The 20,113-nt window shown below is 34.2% G+C and overlaps 1 protein-coding gene across 9 annotated transcripts in view; it reads right to left on the bottom strand.

Moving 5' to 3' along the window:
* The window catches only part of DMD (dystrophin), a 1,137,868-nt gene that overhangs the window by 741,748 nt on the left and 376,007 nt on the right, over positions 1–20,113 (bottom strand). For all 9 annotated transcript variants that reach the window (XM_085319436.1, XM_085319439.1, XM_085319437.1 and 6 more), the window contains 8 exons: positions 17,657–17,802; positions 16,930–17,142; positions 14,357–14,470; positions 12,675–12,830; positions 9,487–9,657; positions 7,407–7,589; positions 5,710–5,844; positions 4,760–4,909 (listed from right to left, as the gene is read on the bottom strand). In XM_085319436.1, the coding sequence (XP_085175562.1) occupies positions 4,760–4,909; positions 5,710–5,844; positions 7,407–7,589; positions 9,487–9,657; positions 12,675–12,830; positions 14,357–14,470; positions 16,930–17,142; positions 17,657–17,802 (1,268 nt within the window). The remainder of the gene's footprint in view (positions 1–4,759; positions 4,910–5,709; positions 5,845–7,406; positions 7,590–9,486; positions 9,658–12,674; positions 12,831–14,356; positions 14,471–16,929; positions 17,143–17,656; positions 17,803–20,113) is intronic.

Genomic DNA, 20,113 nt, shown 5'->3' with positions numbered 1-20,113 from the left:
TTGTAAACCTGAGTTTCAAATTTGTCCTTAAATCTTGTGTGTGTGTATGTGCAGAGATGTATATGCATATTTTTAAAAAACTGAAAGTTAAAATTGTGTGTGTCTATATATAAATATATATATATATAGACACACACACACATATATATACACATATATATATAACTACATACTCTTTAATTTTAGGTGATCTATTTTGTTTATTTCTGTGAAAGAACACCATATTTTTATATTTCCTCTGTGGAAGAAATAGATGGGTTAATACTGCAGTATATAAATGGGTCTGAGGATGTAACAAGAAGCTCTGGCTCTGCTATCAGATTATAGACAGTAAAGCTGAAGGTTCCAGTCTCCAAAGGGAATTGTCTCACAGTTAATTGCTAAACAGGAAATCTCAGGAAAATAACCAACTGTTTAGTTATTTCTGAGCCAGTGAAATGTTGACAGCTGTCAAGGAAAATAAAAACAAACATAGAAATCTGTTGTTAAGAAATATCAGAGTGAAGGCAAAAAGAAAACATAYATGTGGTCTGAATTTTTTAGGAAAGTCTCTACAATTGCTTTACAATATACAATTGATTTTTTAAAAGCTGTTTTGATGATTAAGCATAAACATTTAATCTTTTATGATATGGGGAATTGCAGAAATCTATTTACAATTCAATAAAGATCAATGTTTGGTAAACTCAGGAAACAGTAATGTTGTATATTAYCCATATAAAATGTCATATTAAGAAGAAGGTTGCACTTAGGGGCAACCATATACTAGGAAACTGGAGGTGCTCAAATATTTATGTTAGTTCATTTCTTTAATGCTAAATATTATGAAGTTATATTTAGAGACATAAGTCACACATTTCTTACATATTACTGAGATGCTAGTTAGTATGTTAAAGTTATATACAAGTAGAGTTCTGCTGTTGAGGTAGTACTCAGTATTTGTGCTGTGGGAGAAAAATGGGGCATATCTTTTCCCATATTACAAAATTTTGACTATAGGGTATATTTATTCATAATGCAGGAGTGAATCCACTAATTAGCCTCAGAGTAATAGCTTATGGAATAAGGTCTGTTAAAAAAGACAGAACTATCTTAGTATCTTTTTTTGGCTCACTTATATCCTCTAATTATTGAGGGATGTTACCACAAGGTAAAATTAAAAGCTGGAAAACTTAATCTTTAAATTTCCTTCCTAATATGTTTAAATTACTTGAAGATTTAACCTGAAGTCTAGGCTTCATAATGGTTGTGATTGAGAAACATTACAACATCTCTTTACTTTTTCATCAGATTGTCAATATGTTAATCTCCATTTTTCATTTGGAATCAGATTGGGTTAGTAGTTAGACTTAAACTGGAAACATCTTTCTAACATTCAGAGTGTTCATTTACTGAMTTCTAACTTCTGTTTGAATGTAGGTAAGTTCCCTTGAATTCTGCTGCTTATCATCAGATTTTTTCATGACTTGCTACAGAAAATTGGGGATATTCAGAGGGCTTTTTGTGTATGAAATCAGGACTTTCAAATAGTCTTACTGTGCGATTGAAGAATACCCTTCACAATAATAGGCACTAAATTAGTTTTCATGACAAAGGGTTCCAAGTATTTCCCATATCCTCAAGCTAGAATTAACTTTTCTGCAAGTTTTAGTAATGTTTCGTAATGGGTGCTTAAAGTAAGTGGCTACAAGCAATTGACTTTTCAACCGCAAAGTGATAATCAGCTTTGGTCAGTGGTATTCTAAAACTGCAAAAAAATACCAGGGAAGACATCTGTATCTCTTCAGATTATCACTGCAGACAACTACTGCCTCAAAGCCTATAAAGGAAGGCCTCGTAGCCTTCAAAGCAGACATGTGGAAATGGGGCACGAAGACTTCTGCTCTCCTCTTGAGAGTACAGCAAAAGATGAAAATTATAACAAATAAGGAATACGTGGTGTTCAAAAGAAACACAAAGTATTGGGTAATTTTGAGGGAAGTCCTAAAGAAAAGAGACAGACCCTGGGGAGGGGGGGGGGGAAATCTATCTGAATGGTAACTTTTTATCCAGGTTTACACAAGAGTATCTTCAAGAATATCTGGTTAACTTCCCCAAAATTTGTTGGAAAGGACATAAATCACTTTCAGCCTTACAGGGAATGACAGCCTCTTGCAATAACAGCTTGAAGTTCTTCAGGCAACAGCACATCCAATATAAACGATTATAAGTGAATCAGTCCTTGAAAACTAAAGACAGGGTGTATGTTGCTTATCAACGAGCTCCAGACGTTCAAAGGCAGAACTAAACACACTCTGTCTTTGTTAACTAAGGGAGATAAGGCATACAAACATAAAACCATTATCAGCATTTAAAAATTAATCTCTATCTCAGTAGCAATGCCATATTGTCTTACGGAATCATTCATACAGCAATGGGTTGGTTTGGTTGCTCTATTAATAGTGAATAAATATTTCACATATGTGCTTTTGCCCACATAAGCTTATTGTCTTGGTAATTACCTGCACTATTATTCAAATAAAAATAAATAACTTAACTACATTAGTATAGTCTATTAGCCAACCTGAAGAAGTGACCTTGAACACAAGCTGCATAGTGTTATGTTGTACCTGCAATGCATTTTTATGCAAGGAGAGTGCAAGCTGTTTAGATTTCAACATGACTACACAAACAGCACAGAAAATTCAATGTCYAGAATCTATGAAACAAAGTATGCAGGAATTCAGTGCAGCAGTTAATAAAACATTTTGTTGTGGAAAAGAGGTAACCATAAGGTTGAGAAGTAGTGTAACTGAGTCACTTGTGATTCATACGGTTTCTTTAYACCTCTTACATTCAGATAGAGACCTCACAGTTAATATTCTACGACTAAATTTCAGATCTTCTAGCTTTCCAAGAAAGGGGAAACTTTTTTAATTTTCTATTTTGTCCTTCTCATTTAAATTAACTTGGAAAGCAGTATTTTCTAATACATTTGCATATATGCCCATCAAAACCTTTTGCAGAAATCTAGTTGGTATGTCACACACTATCTTCATGTGGTACTTTCCATATTTAACCCCTGCAGTTAGCAAAAAGTTGATTTAGTGCCTGTTATTGTGAGGAGTATTATTCTTCCATCACACAGCAAGACTACTGGGAAGTCCTGTTTTCATACACAGAAAGCCCTGCAAATGTTCCCATTTTTCTATACCAAGTTCTGGAAAAATCTGGTAATAAGCAGCATAATTCTAGGGAACTTATCTGCCTTCAAACAGTTAGATGTCAACTAAAAAAAAAATAGGTAAACAAAAAGTTTGTTTGTTTTTGCCTTAGGACATTGTCTAGCAATATGGGACTACACAAGTGCCCACACTGGACCAGAACTACTACCAGGTGATTATTAAAGGGAAACAGCCTCTCTCCCTCGCTACCCTGCAAGTTTAAGTTTAAAACAGTTGAGGCCTCTGTCTTAATTTTTAGTGTAGTATTTTAAAAACAGTGGAAGTAAAGACAGATACATTTCAACCATGATAAAAATAAGCAAAGAAAAAAAAAAGGGCCATTGTAGCAGATTGTTATCATTCCTTCACAACTGCTTCCCAAAACCTTTCCTTGATATTGCTTTGCCATGGAAACTGCATAACTTTTGATTGTCTTCGAAGTTCACCTTTAAGACTGTTCTGATTCTAATCATTTATATTTTAAAAGGGAGACCTGAACTGCACACAGTATTTGAAATGTGGGCAAATCATGGATATATGCAGTGTCATTATGATGGTCTCTRTTTTCTTCTATTTTTTTCTCTAATAATTTCTGACACTCAGTATGCCTTTCTGACCTTTTCCACATAGGTCAGATGTGGAAAACTGACATCCTGACATCTTCCTGGTATTTCTTTTCATAGCACCAACAYGTTCCTTCTGAGTACTAACATTCTACTTAGTAGTGATAATTTCTTATAAGTCAGGGCTGATTGTCCTTCATGAGCATCATCTTTTATATTTTTACACCGAATTTTAGTTGCAAGTTAACTGCCTAGTTATTCTGTCCTGTAAGGTTGTTCTGCATTTCTTGAGCATTTGTCCTAACCCTTACTACTACTCTACTGCTTTGTAGTTAACTACTAGTAGTTCAACTATTTCATCCTTTGGTGAATTTCATTTGGACCTGCCATTACACACAGACACACATTTATATTAGTACACACATGGAMATATATTAAGTAAAGTCACAAGTATTCCAGTTTTGGTTGTAAAAAGTATACTGTCTCATTAGTAGGATCTGTCAGAGAATTAGTAAAATTTTCTCCATGGAGTCTGTAGCAAAGATGAAAAAAGCTTTTCCAGTCCCAAGAAGAAACTTTATATTTTCTCACATTGYTAGATTTCACTTCCCTTGTGTCAAACATGTTTCTATACTGATGTCTCTTTATAAGGTCTTTTATTGACATAAACATCCTTTATTAATTGCTCAGCAAAGAATATACCTGTAAGAGTATATTATTCCTGACATTAATTTTTAAATTATGGTTTGCTTCTCAAAAACAGKTTTGGCAAAGATGTTCTAAATATGACAGTTAAATATTAAATCTACCAAACATTGTTTTTCAAAGAAGGTCACTTGAATTTTGAAATGTCAGGMTTACCTATGCAACTGTTGCGCTTCTAAAATAAGCCCGTGTTAGCGCACTGCTTAGTGCACAAGCTACACCAACAAAATAATTTTATTTTTAAGGTACTAAACTGTCAGCTGTTGAAAGGTCAATTATTATAAATACCTCCTGCTGCAGTTCTTCCCATCGGGTATTGAATTTCTCCAGTTTCTCATTAATCAATTCATCCAATATTCCACCATCAGTTAAAGTCTGGGCCAGCTCCCGAATCTGACTGCGATTATCTTCTGGATGTCTCATTAAACTTTCCAAAGACTGAAATAAGGCCAAAAAAGTGATTAGTTCTGCTTTCYCTGACTTGAAAGAAAATTCTAGAGATCAATCATATTTTTCTTCAAAACATAAGTATGAAACTTCACATTTCAGACACAGTGAAAGTAGASGTAAAAATATCAGTGTCCTATTTTGGTCAACAAATGTTCTGCACTAAGCATTAACAAAATCAAAGAATGATATTTCATAAAGCAATAAATTGGGTTCTTACTCTTAAATAAGTGGACCATGCCCAATCAGTTCAGTTGGAGAAGCTGTGTACTTAAAAATGAAAATTTTACTGAAGTAGCTTAATGGATGAAGTCCAAGAGCAGAAATGCATAATCAATGTAACATTTCACATTTTGAGCCACTAAGAGTATTAAGTTAATTTCTACAAATTCGAAAGATTTCATGAATAAAAATAAAGTAATAGCAACACAAGGGAGTTGCAATGCTAGGATGAAATCTCAATTTCTCTGAAGTCTTAAAGGGTTTTTAACTGAGGCTAGTGGGGCGTTTTTTTTTTTTTTTTTTTTTTAAGTACATGTTTTATTATTGTTGAAGAGTGTGTTCAAAATCAGGCATAACTTGTGAAAACGAAGCAAGTATTTCCTCATGTAATTAGTCTATTTCACTAAAGTGGATCTAAATTCACAACCTGATTTGTTAGATCAAATGAGAACATAACATTTTCCAAATATTCTGCGTTTTATTAATGTGAATGCTGATTTATTTGTAATGTAATGYAGTTTACAATTTACCAGTGCATCTGATTTGACTTTATTTTAGTCAGCACTTACATCCAGTGACTCGGAAATCTCTTCTGCACCTCCCTGGATATTTTCAGTTGCCTTGAGTTTCAACTCCATCTCATTCAACCATTTATTTTCTGCATCCAAATAAGACAATAATTCACGCCAACATGCCCATACCTCCTGATGAGGGGAAAAAATATACGTATATGTATGTAAAGATTGAAAATATTACAGCTAACTTTCTTTTATTAAAACATTGAAAACAYGACACGCCTCATCCCCAAAACACCATGATCTCACATGACAACAGTGCCATATGGTTGATTTTTTTCCAGAGCTCAATAGTATTTACGGTTTCCATATAAATATAATACACAACCACGTTTTTTTTTTTTGGCATAAAAAGAATTCTTCTTCTTCAATACACAACTTGAATCTTTTCTGATTCACTTTTCTTTATTTATGCTTTTGAGTAAAATTTTCTCATAAGAGCTGTATGTACAAATTACCAGATTTTTAAAGATTTGTATTAGACATCTATGTTTTTATTATAAGATGTAGCTAAGTTGCTTATATAGTCTGTATGCTAATTACTTAAAACATAGATTCATAAAATGTTTGAAAACACAGCTTTTAAAAATTTTAACTGAAATCTATATGAAARCTCATTCTAAATCACATTTAGTGCAATTTTAGACTACTAAAATGCTGGAATAGAAAACATAAAGCTTTAAATTCCATTGTTATTCTATCAGAATTWAAAAAAGAGTCTGCTACTTTACAGTATCTGAAGATACTGTAACAAGCAGAAAAAATGGCATTCTATACACAGGCAAAATATTCAAACTATTCACAAATAGTCTTTATTTTCTTTTTTTAACTAGAGTTTAAACAATTTTATTAAGTGGTATTAGACTTTGTGTAGCTCTAGTTTCCCAGAGTACAATTCATCTCACCTGTTATCATACAAAAACGTAGGTTCTAGTCTAAGAGGAGGTTAGAGAGGGATATTGCCATATGATAACAAGAACTATCAAATGGTACTTTCCTTATGATGATGATGATGGTGACTTGCCTTCTACCCTGGCGTACTTTCCTRCTCCAGTGACTACAGGAAACCTAGSTTAYCAGCTTAGGCTAGATACTTTCTGCACCTAAACTTGGAGGATATAAATTCTCTCCCAAGTATATAATTGTCCTCTGCAAAATYACCTGCTGGAACTTAGTTCACATCACAAAGCCCAATCTAATTCACTATGATAACTGTGCAATATGAAAGCAACTCTAGGAGAAGAATTTTTAAAGGAGTTGGCCAAAAGGGCATAGCCAGCTCAAAATGCATGAGTGTATTTAGCTTGCCACAGAACCACGTTCCCATGCTGAGACTACATCACATGTCCACCTCCAGCACTGTTTACTCAGAATCCTCACCCATGGAAGAAAGAGGAGCTGTTGAAGGCAACATCATGGGATTTCCACAGGAGCCAGGTGCWATGTTTAATCTCAGGAGCGGTAAGAAGCCAGGGAAGCCATTGCTGTCTCCCACGTAACAACCATGCCTGAAGGTTCTCTTTAATTTGGCTCTCCAACACACATGATTCTCAGTAAGATTTAGTAAATGGCACTTGGTATATGGCTCATAAGGTGAGGATAGCCTTCAGCTACTAATGATCTTTACTGCCTTTTTTAAACTTATTTCTGCAGTTAGAATGGCTATAAATATGACTGACAAAATAACCAACCTCCAAAGTTTTGCACTTTCCATTCAGCCTGCTGCAGAGTCGCTGGTAGTTGGTAATTAGAACATCAAGCTCATTTTTCAAAGCCTGATGAGCTGCAGGTGGAGCCTTTGCTATAAAATTATTCACAGAATCAGTAATAAGCTTCACTTTCACTTCYTTCTGTATGGCCTCCTCCTTTGCTCTCTGCAAAAAAAGAAGTTGTAGTTTTGGTTTGAGAAGGAAGMAGATTTCAAATAACTATATCTGGTTTCTACTCTACCAGGAAAAAAACAGGAGTCAGTTAACTCCCATCTCTTCTGATGTAATCTTGAATGGATCAATAACACTTTTCCTCTGCCCTTTTCATTTTGGAGATAACACATGATACTATATATAGTTTAAGACTCTTTTACAACTATTTACTTTTCTGGAGCTCTCAGAAAACTAAAATATTTCAGTGATTTTTGTCAAGAAAGTGCTCCTAATACATCTTCTATAATAMCTTATTCACAGCAGAGATCTTTCACAAATGGAGAAATTCATTTTCAGTTCCTATCCAAATCCAGTTTCCAACTTCCTCCACCTTTTGCTGCTCTCCTTAGTTATGCCATTGCATTAATAAGGTACAAGATTTTCATATCTAGTATTGTTTCTTCTGGCTGCTTACAGTGGGACAGTGTGTATATCTGTAACAGTGTAACAAGCTGTAACTATTGAAAATACAACACTGAGATCTCTAGTGTCTTAAGTGTGTACCGGATTTGACAGAAATTTGAGATGCGAACTCCTGGCCCAAATGCATTAAAACAAAACCTTGCTCCCTGCCACCTCCTTCCACAAACTTCCACAAACCAGAACATATGTGACTGGGATTAGGCTGTCGTTGCAGGAGACAGCTTGCCAGCTTGTCCATGACTATCYTCTTTCCTGGCTGTGGGAAGAAATTGGCCACAGAATGAACAAAATTTCTGGTCCAATTTTTGCCTGTTGTGTGACAGGAGAGGAGGCTGCAAGCCTTCAGGGAAAGGATCACCAGGAGCAGGCCTAGGGATGSACGACAAATGTGCTTGGTTATCTGCAGAGGTCCAGGTGTTCTAGTTTAACATCCTGTACTTTAAGCTGGAAGTACAGAAGTTTCACTTGGAAATCCTTAATGGAGATTATGTCTAAAACTATACACTTCACCTACTTTTTATGCAGTGTAAGGTACAAATTTGAGTTTGTTGTTTGATTCCTGAACAATAACTGCATTTCTTCAGCAAATATTCATTTTTAATATCATATTGTCTCATTTATGATCCCAGCTTGTTCTATTTCATTCTATATATTGCATAGAACTGGCACCAAGTCATTTCTGTAAGTTTAGAAAGAAGTAATCAATTGCAGGGTCAGCTGCTCCCCAAAACTGATAAAACCCTCTGGATAGTGGGGCATTTGCAAACAAATGGTTGGACAGAAAGTTAAGGTCATATAARCTGACCGCCTGCCAAAGAATTCACCTATAAAACAAAAACCAACCCCACACCCAGTGGCTGAGCAAGAGTATATTTAAGCACAAACTAGTTCTTCTGAGCGAAGGCCATGCTCCTCTCATACGAAAGAAACATTGCTTACTTGAGAGGGAAGATGCTATTGCCATATTCAAGTACCATAATTATAAATCATACATATTTAGTACATACTACCATGCCTAAATCATTCTCTCTCTCTCTTTATCTCTTTAATATAAAGATAAAATATCAACYGATTTCACTCTGGGTTATCTTTAAGTAATAAACTGTCAGTTAACAGCTGCTAACAGTTGATTCTTGGGAATTATTTCTTACATAAATGGATGTCAAAGCTGCAATAAAGCAAAGAGGGGAAAAAGAAAAAAAAACACGAAAAAAAAAAGCAAGCAAAGAAGTGCTGTGAAGGTTCAAAGGTGTTCCAGTGTACTCCAGATAGAAATTACTTGAACCTGCCTATTGCTTTAAATTTCAGGTTTACTGAGAAGTTACCGAAAGGTACCTTTTTAAAATGGAAGAGTAGATTCYTTCTTTAGAATGGAAGATTCAAAAAGAGTTTTAAACATAGTTCAAGAAGTTAGTTTGTCTTTTACCTTCAGTTCCTCAACGGCTTTCTGCAATTCTTCAGGTGTTTTATACTCAAAATCTCTTTCCAGATATTCTTCCTCAGCTTGTGTTATCCATTCATGCATCTCTGACAAATCCTTTCTGAGACTCACAGTYTTATCCAAACCACCTTTTAATGCTGCCTTCTTAGCATATGCCTTTCAGAAAGAAAGAAAACAGTATGTGAAGCAAGAGCCTACTGCATCAACCTGAAGGTCTTTTAGCCGGAAAAGGAAAAAAAATCAAACCTATATGAATAACATTGCYGTAATTAGATATTAATTACAAGTAATTAGATAGATAGTAATAATAAGTAGTGGAGAAAGTATTAAATACGTGTATACTTATATAGTCTTTTAGTGAGTCATTGCTATGCAGAACCACTTTTCAAAGGCTCTAGAACAAGCCTCTATATCATGTTTTGAGGTTGTTAGAAAACACAGCTGAGAAAACATCATCCTTCTAAAAGATGTAAAATGAATAATAGCAAAACCTTTGCAAGTACACTCAGTAATGAAACAACAGACYCCTGAGCTATAAACATAGAAGACTTATTAACCAGTTCAAGAATAACCTGTTAGAGAATAATATAGACAATTTGTATAATTAGTTCTGCTGATGAAGCTGTGCCTTAAGGTCTCAGAAAGGTGTATACCCTAAAGAAAAGTAAGTAAAAAAGGAACCTTCTATTGGAGGAAACTATATACCTTGAAGGGAAAAAAGCCTTTTCATTAGATCTTTTGCCAATCAGTGTACACAGTATTCTGTATCAGTCTATCAGAATTGTCCATAATTGACAGCAATAGTCAAGTTATCTTTAGATAGATGATRCATAGAAGTTTGCAACAAAAACAAATATTTGTACTGGTGCCATATGTCAGAATTGGATATGCAGAACTGATCACTCAAATATCTTCTACTGCACTGCTACTTATGTAAAYGTTATTAGTATCTTTAAGAGGAACYGCATCTTAGTACTTGGTCTTAGTTTTTGACTGGTTTTGGTTTGGTTACCTGTCCTTGAGGACTGGTTGTTAAATAYAAAAGTAGCAAAGATCATCAACACTGTAAAGAGGAAACTACAAATCTTACATAAATGCTGTTCTACACAACAAAACAGAGTAATAACACAAAATTGATGTCCGATAAGTGCAAAAGCAGAATCATATGTGGCCCCAGAAAACTGCTTCTTCCTCAGTATCAGTACCAGATGAGAGGATAATCTTCCATCATCTGGAAAGAGTACCTGAAGACTCGTTAGTGTTCACAAGGCTCATAATCGTATTAACTAAATAAATATTAATCCACATCGATTCTTCCAAATCCTTTCAAGAAACCCRTACAGACCAATTTGAGTTTTATTTTTACTCCTTCTTTTGTGTTTTAAGTTATTACTGAAGAAGTTGTGTTAGAAATGGCTATTGAGAAGCAATAATTTCAACAGTATATTGGGTAGAACTATTATAGGAAGATTATCTGAGAAGTCAGAATGAAATAGTAAAAGACAGGAACTTATTTGAACTTTACCTTTCACAAAATTCACAAGACTTTACTTTAAATTTCTGTGAAAAAAAGTGCAAAGATATCTGTGGTATTAATCCTACAAAAACAAGCAATTAAAAACTTCAGATTAGTTAAAGAGAAAAGACTACACAACTGGGTCCATAAAATGTCTTGCAGATTTCAAAGATATTTTTTTCTATATCTATGTCTACCAGAAAAAAATAAGGAAGTTATTCTGTACATGTGAAGTAATTCATATGATACCAGCTTCAACTTTATCTATAAAATGGGTACTGCATATCTTCCAAATTCTGGCTTTTAAAAGGTTTCATCTCTTACTTCAAAACAACTGAAGCCCTTACATTTCTCTGTATGACTCCTTAGCTCAAGCACAGCACTATTTCTGGCTATTGAGTCTGGAGTTAACACTACTTCTGCTGGAGTGGGACACCTTTGTAACATACCCTGTGTTTCTTTAGCACATGGCACTTTGWAATGAAAGATCATCAAAGATCTGTTACATGGTATCAGTGCTAAGACCATTATATAATACTATGTGAAAAATKATCATGTATATTGTAGTTGCGCTGTATTTCACAAAGGTAAACATTGGACTGTTTGGAGCCAAATTAATGGAAGAAAAATCTACAAAGAGCTACTAAATCCAAAATCCGCCGTGGAGGTGTTCTTTTTTTCTTTCTTTCTTTCTTTTTTTTCCCCCAGTTTCCTAGTTTAAATTTAGTAAATATAGACTTTTTCTTTCTATGTTTGGTTTTTCAGCTGAGATGAGATTAGTTATTTCATAGAAAAAATTCCAAAGTTATCAGAAATCTTGTTATTTTGTTTAAAAGACATATGTAACACTGTGAATGAGAACATAAATGGTGATGAGCAGYAAGAAGCAATAGTAGGCCAGAGAATTGTTTTAAAACTTGAGACACTTCATACATCTAAAGTAAAGCATTAATCATCATCTTGTATTTTCTTTGTTTTTATCTATATAAAATGTTCCACAGCTTTTCCAAAAATTTTATGTGGGTTAGAGAAGCTGATCCTGAGTGGTCAGTCTCAAAGTATATATAAAGATGTTTTTAAAGATTTCTGGTTGTTTATTAATAAAAGAATAATAATTTCAGAAAACATTAAACTAAATTGAAAGGGAATGATTATAGTATTATGTAAATATATGTTAAAAAAAAGAAAATGTAGACAACAGAATGAGCAAGTAGATAAAAGTAAAAGTAGTACATCCTGAAAGAAATTTCCTTTAAACTGTGATTATGAATTATAAAGAATGGGAATCCTAATAGTAATAGTAATTTCCAGCTCCCTTAATCTGCAAAAATTATTTATTAAAAATGGCCATAATTAAAATAAAACAACTGTCCTTTCCAATTATGCCTTTTTCCCACAAATTTGTGTGGCTGCTGGAGATTGTAATATACTTAAATGCATATGTGCACATATTTGTAATTCCAGGTTATTGAACTCTGAATGCTTTGCTGTTTTAATGTCTTGTGAATTTTCATCTAGTGTAATGACATGTGAGTAAGATGCAGTAGGTCTAGATTCTGTTTCATATCTACTGGATATGCACAGAAGAAGAGATTCTGCCAATGAGAAAACAACATATTCACTGAAAAAGAACCAGTCACAGCAAGAGACTTGATACCTGTTGGCAAATATGTTCCCACTGAAGATTGAGTTCCTTTAGTTCKGTCTCTATTCTGGAGGCAAATTCTGGTTCTGCTTCACTCTTCATTTTCTTCCCAGCCTCATTAACACTGTTCAAACTGGGCTGGATTGTCTGGATATCATTTACTAAAGCCTAAAGGAATCACAGAAGATTAGGAAAGTAGTAGTCATATAAAGTATTTCAGATATATCATTCCTGTAAAAATGTGTCTACACAAGATACTGATATGCGCTTGGTCCAGATCTCTAGATATACGAGCACAACTAACACTTTACTATGAAGATGAACACAAGAAAGGAATGAGCAACTCTGCTATGATAAGCTATTCTATATAAGATAAAGTTTATTTGCAAAATATAGCCTATAAAGTTTTAAATGGTATTACAGTATTGAATAAATGTTTTTCTCATATTTTTGAAGGAACATCCCATGAAAATTATTTGGAAGCCATTTCACTTAACTATCCTGACATTACTCTAAGGGTGGAAACTGACCTCATAGCATCCTTAAACTGATCTGAAYGGTGACATTCTCAGGTTATTTCTCGTTATTAGAATTTGGCTGTAAGAAACATAAGCAGGTGGTTGAATATTATTTAAACTCTGGGGTAGTTCCAACTTGCACTAGGACTTAAGCCACCTCTAATCTTATTTCTTAAGGCCTCTGTAGTGGTTCTGACGTTACCTGAGCTTCTTACACCATAGAACAGGCTGGAAATGTAAACACATAGATAGTGATGATGACTTTGTTAACTTTATTATGTATCTGACAACAGCGGGTAATATTTGTATGAATAGTTTATAAATTTAGGTGACAGATTCGAAAGAAGTTGCATGTAATTTACTACTGTGTAAAAGATAAGACTTCTATAATTAATGTTCATTTTTATTTAAGTAAGGGGTAATATAAACACAGAGAAGAAACTCTGAGGAGCTCATCATCCTGTAAAGCCAATATATATGATTCATAATAATTACACCTCCTGCCAGAACATTTACAGAACTTGTAAATCCCTTTAAACATATAGCCATGGACGATTATGGGTTATAAGATTCACTGCACTTACACAGTCTGTTGGGACAGGCAGAAGAATTTGTAAACCTTGTGATAGAAATATCAATACTTCATGATGCTTTAAAACTCTGCTGGGAGAAAATCTTGGAACTTGTAAGTTTAGTGAGAAAAATGGGTATAATTCACAATACCTGCAAGTTCTTTTGGTACAGTTAGAAGAGCCAGTAAATCATGTGTGAATAATAGATGCAGAAAAAAGACCTCCTGGCACAGATTGCATAGCATATAATAAATACACATGGAGTGTTTGTAAACTCAATAAACTAAATAAACACATATCCTAAGTTTCCAGAGGCTACTAACTTATTATTTGCAGCAAGTACTCTCTTGTTATTGTTTTCCTTCTGCTATAAATACAAAATGATACAGTCACAGTACGCCTTCTCTCTGTTTTCAGGTCTACCAGTTTTTATAGAACTTTCCTTCAAACCTAGGAAATGAAAGAGGCTCTAGCACATTGCAGAAGGAAAACTCCTTACAACATAAATCTATTTTTAGGACCAGTGATCATTTGTGTCATTGTTATATATACCAACAACATACTGAAGAAACAAATAATCATCAAGCAGGCAGGTAACACTCACTGTACACTGTTCAAGCTGCTTTTCCAGTGCTTCTGAATCACCAAGGGCAGGCCACTCTTCTTTCAGAAAAACATCCACTTCAGCCATCCACTTTTTCAATGTTTTAGTGTCATTCTGTTTATTAAAAAGACATTTTATTGCATCACACAGAAACTGACTGGTGATAGCATAATTCATCCTGGCACTATGACTTAAATTCATTGCAATGTAATTCCAGGCTTATTGAACTGTCTGAAAATACTCTGAAAATACAAACACRGCAAACAGAAAATCCAATTTTATCTGGGACTGTCATTCACTCTTTAGCCTGCACTCTGATCATTTTTGCCCAAGTTCTATATGTCTAGGAATGGGCAACTTTCCTCCTCACATGTTTATACCTTCAAAATATTGTGTTCAGATGCTATATGYGTGCATGTGTGTTTACTATTTTCTTGTATGGCTTCAGATCACTTAGCAATTAATTCAGCCTTATGAACAAAGCCTCATGACTTCAATTTAATTTTCAGGCTCATTTTGGAAGTTGCATGTTTCATTGCCTATATCTCTGCCAGAATACAACAGAAAAGAATGAAGATACAGATACAGAAAAGCTCCGTCACCACTCAAAATAAAAAAGTAGTGCTACAGTAACTGAAACAGATTCACTTGGGAAACTCAAATCATATAATGACTCATTGAGAGAGCTGAAAATAGATTTTGAGAGACTGATCCTCAGTTATTGTCTCTAGCACAAGACTCTCCGTAATCAGTAATTTTCTTCCCATATTCTTTAATTAACCCTTGCAATTAAAAGAAAAAAAAGATAAATATCAAATCCTTGCAAATAAGCAACCCTACTAGTCTAAGGCAACATTACATGGATAGTCTTAAGACCGTAAAAAGTGGAATGAGATTTGATGGCCTGTCARCAGAACCATTTCCAGCTTTCCTCAGTCTTGCAGATGAAAGCTTTTATCTAATCTTATAGTCAATGAAAAGCTTAGACTGTCCTTTAAAGAAGTCACTTAAAATTACCTTAAAATGTCACTTAAAGCATACACCTAGATGCACRTGCCAAAATAAAAATGAAAAATTGCTAAAATTCTATTCAAAAGCAAATTATAATGCATTTGCTCATCAAATAGTATTTTCACCAGGAATGAAGTATATATAGATATTATAAACAGAAAAACGTTGAATTAAATTACAGAAAAGACACGTTTGATTAGAATACAGATGCATCCTAAGTATGTTCAAAAATGCTTTAACAACTATTACAAGGTAGATAACCAAAGAAACATTTGTATAATGTGGGTGATGTATTTAATAACAACAAGCTACTGTGGAAAATGAATTGAATTAATAAAATATTACATAAAATTATCTGTATAGTTCAGAATGGCAATTATCAAAATTCTGAAGTTTCAACAGTTCATTCAATTATCACTGAGTAAAAATAGTTCAGAATCATTTCTCATGATGCAGTTTTAAAATCTTTACTTGAATACATTAATTCATTAGTTTATTAGTGACACAACAGTATGTCTCTGCTCAACTCTCCAGCCTGTCCAGGTCTCTCTGAAAATGGTAAACTGTAAGTAACAATTATGGCTCTTGTTCTATTGTGCTCTATTTCATAACATGAAACTAATGATGTATCATATTCTCCTACAAGCAAACCAAGGCCCAGGACTGAAATACTGTAAATAAAAGAAATAGAAAAAGAGAGAAACAATACGGTGGAGAAATATACTTTGAGAAAACAGTTTTGAGTATGGCTGCAGAACTTCAACCTTCAGAATTTTCTTGGTCATATCCACTATCAGTATGTTAGTGTTCATTTGCATGTGAGGGAAGAGAGGAAGAAAGTTAAAATATTTCTACATTTTCATAGTTAGATAATCTGAAATCACCTACAACTTCTCCCTTGAAAYTACACAGAAATAGAATAGGAATATGTTAAAAATGGGCACATTACAAGCCTCAGAACATCTAAGCGATAGACATTCCCTATACACTGTCATCATTTACTTGTGTAACATTGATACATGTGATCTACGAATTAGTCTAAACAGAAGATCTTCGCAATGAGAGAAACAGTGTAACATTCCAATGCCTGTACCCTTCCGATACACCTGTACACTTCCGATATACCTGTACACTTCTGGTTTGTTGCAACTGCTGCTAAGATACTATCATGTTACAAATGACCTTAATTATGTAAATGAATCCATTAAAGCCAACACAGTAAAAATACTTTGGCTGAATCTACTGAAAAAATAAGTATAGAAATACTAATACCAATTTCACTGAAATCAAAGATAAATTTTGGCATTTGCAAAAACATGAGTAGAAATAGCCACAAAATCAGAATTTGAACTAAAATCTTGGATCCATTCGAATGAAGGGACCATCTTAATACACTTTTTTCCTGATTTAAGCCYGCCTTGTAGGCAGAAATCTCGTATTTGTGTGCTGCTTTGAGATTTCAGTCTGTGGCTCTTCTCTTGCTGCATATAAATGTATGCTGTGCTCATTACTATGGCCACAAGCAACCAGACAGTCGTTTGTGGTGAAAAATCTTTGTTAACCTGGAATCGCTGGAGTTTAGTCATAAGCTCCTCCAGCTTCTGGCACTGATCCACCAGCTGTGCTGACAATTTCTTCCAGCGGCCAAGGATGCCCTCAATTTCCAACTGATATTTCTGGCTGACGTCYGCAGGGGCTTTCCTGGACATCTCTTCCACGGTTGTGCTGAGATAGTTCAGGCCCTTCTGCTGCTCTTGGAGAGAACTTTGTAGAGCCTATGACATAAGAACCATATAATATTCTAATTTAGGTACTGTGCAGTTCTGACCAAACTTCACAAATACAGGTGAGACTGCTGAAGAAAGGACTGAACACCATAAATGTCACCTTTGCTAAAGTATCCAATGACAAATTCTACTGAGCAATTTAGAATTCTTTTTCTCATACAAGTAGAATTTTTTAGTTTGAGTGAGAATATAACTAGTGTATAAATCTATACTTAACTGCTAGATCTATCTTCAAAGGAATATTTCATATATCATGAGAATGAACAAAGGTTTTTTCTTTACATGTTCAATATCTTAGAAGATTGGTTTCAAGAGAGAAGGACATTTTTGATGCTTTAACTTTCAGGAATCAATATAAATAAGTWTTCACTGTCTCCTGAAGCCCTTGGCTAAAGTATCCAAGATCCATAGGCTTCAATAGACTCATGACTTAGACCAGCCAGGGTGCTATTCCTCAATACACTTTATTTGGGATTTTCTTTCACAGAGTCTGAACACTCACCTTGAGCTCCCCGAGTCTCTGCTCCATGATTTCGTATTCAGTGACGGTAACCTGAGGTATGGAGAGCTTAGTTTCTGACTGCTGAATCCACAAAACTATAGTATTCATTGTCTCTTTATAGTGTGCAGGAGGCAAACTGTCAAAAACTACATTCAATGGGAAAAAAAGGGAAAGAAATTAAATCCTTTTTCACCTCATTATTTGTTTTGCTGTCAATAATATTGGAAGACTTTTGATAAAAGACCTAGAGTTACTGAAGTCAATAGCTATTTTGCAACAGATTGCAACAGGTACAGTATGTCATTTCCAGATTTTTCAAAGAAATATAGAAGTAGAAAACTTTCAAAACATTTGTGATATTTCTGTCATTTTATGGTTGTGCATCATTTTGCTCTCTAGACCCAAGATGACATTACAACTTCTATGGTCAAGACAATCAACAGACAAACCATTGCATTTAACTTAAAATCCWATTTCAAAACTGCAGTAGGAAACAGCATTCCCTTTTATGGCCCATGTTTGTGTGTTTAATGTTTCTGTTCAAGTAAAATGTTCTGTTTAGGACATCTGTTAAAAGCTTAGAAGATGGATCTCTCTTCTACATTAAAGCTGAATTTTATTGAACTGTGCTCATTAGACCAACATTACAGCTGCTTTAAATAGACAACATCTGGTGCTGACATGAGCAACTCATTAGCAGAGTTGCTCCCTCTGCCCTCAACAATCGTTTCCTCTCTAGTCACTGACAAACATAAAGACAAATAACAGCTAGTTGGAAATGAAACATTTCCCAACACAATAAGGAAATGTAAAAACTCAAAAAATATGTAACACCTATCTGTGTCTCCCATATAAGTCTCTGATGTTTCAGAAAAACTGCATTGAAAAAAATGATATCCAAATGATGTCCAAAAAGCAGTTTTATAAAACACAGTTAGCAAAATATTTAAGCGCTAGCTTGCTTACATATTCATAAAGCAGTGCTTGGTAGAATGTACTTCCAATTTTAACTTATTTTTTTTAGTTGCACAACTGAATGGTACTTGAAAAAGCTGTATTTTCTGCAGGACCAACATACTAAAATTCGGATCYATTTAAATTCTCTCCTGTGGAACATGCACAGTCTAAGGTGGACTTTCTCCCTTTCAATATCTGRTTAACCTAACCGATGACAGAGCTCTGAGGAGTTACAAGAGACAGSATTTGCTACCATGAAGAACAAGAATTTCTTCCCTTGTGATATATATTCTTCACCCAGAAAGCAATAATAAGATAAATTATTGGAAACACAGAATACAGGCATTTTCATCTCATCATCATTCTTATCAGCAAGTCTATCAAAATAGCACTTAAAATTTTGTTATTTTCTTAGCTACATTCRTATTGTCTGTAACTCATTTAATCCAAACAATTCCACCATTAGAATAAAACATGCATTTAAACATATCACCCCAAATGAATGGAGATATTATTTTTAACAGCTTAAATATGATAAAGGAGTATACCGTTCTTAATCTGATTTTATTTAAAAAATATGAAATGGAGTGCAGTATTCTGATGTAACCTTTGATTTTTATAAGTAATAATTTTCTTTTAAATGAATAATAAATCTTAGGACTAGTGTACAACTTCAAGCAGCTGTATAAAAGAACAGATATTCTCAGTAATACTGAAGAGTATCTCAAAACAGATAAAAAACGCACGGGATTCGCTGTTAACAGTAAGCTCCACAAAACTGCCTAAAACTCTTACGCCCATAGTTTGCCAGTAATAATAATTTAAGAACAAAAAGAAACGTAACGAGCATTTTCTCTGTTTTTAACTAATATGTTCTCTACTGCTCACAAGACTAAATAAGGATTGAAGTGGGATCAGAGATATTAATTTAAATTAGTTTGTGGCTTTCCAATTTGATTATTAAGTATTTCATTCCCAAAGCAATTTTAAATTCAGTGAAACGATAACTTTTCCACTTCATTTTTCCAGATTACTAGTAACGAAATACTAGTTCTCAATGCCTTTTTCTGAGCTAGATWTTTTTTTTATGATAGACAATATATCAGCTTTTTCATTCACAACCATGAACATATTTTTGGATGAAATTTGAGAAGTGCCTGTATTATTTTTGCAACTCATGATACCAACGACTAGAAGTCATTCAAACTTTTACAGTGGGATTCATCTTAGTTAAGCTTAGTTAAGTAAGTTTAGCTGGCTAAAAATTAACACGTTTAGGATCTCTCTGTAGCCAATAYGAACCTCTAAAATCCCCATGCTCATAACATACAAACACATACAGCCATGCTTATTTTTACAAGCATTGGCAGATGATACTGATGTTTCTGGATRGAAGTTGACATGAGAAGTAGAGTGTATTATATGGATCCTGCTATATTATATGAGGAACTGAATTGATAGAGAGCTACAGCATGTCCACAGCCCAAGCTAGAGTGCCAC

The sequence above is a fragment of the Rhea americana genome, unplaced genomic scaffold, assembly GCF_003343005.1.
Source record: "Rhea americana isolate MKP2758 unplaced genomic scaffold, rheAme1 scaffold_59, whole genome shotgun sequence".
NCBI classification, from domain to species: Eukaryota; Metazoa; Chordata; class Aves; order Rheiformes; family Rheidae; genus Rhea; species Rhea americana.
The sequence above is the reverse complement of the archived record's forward strand: the minus strand, read 5'-3'. Positions and strand labels throughout refer to the sequence as shown.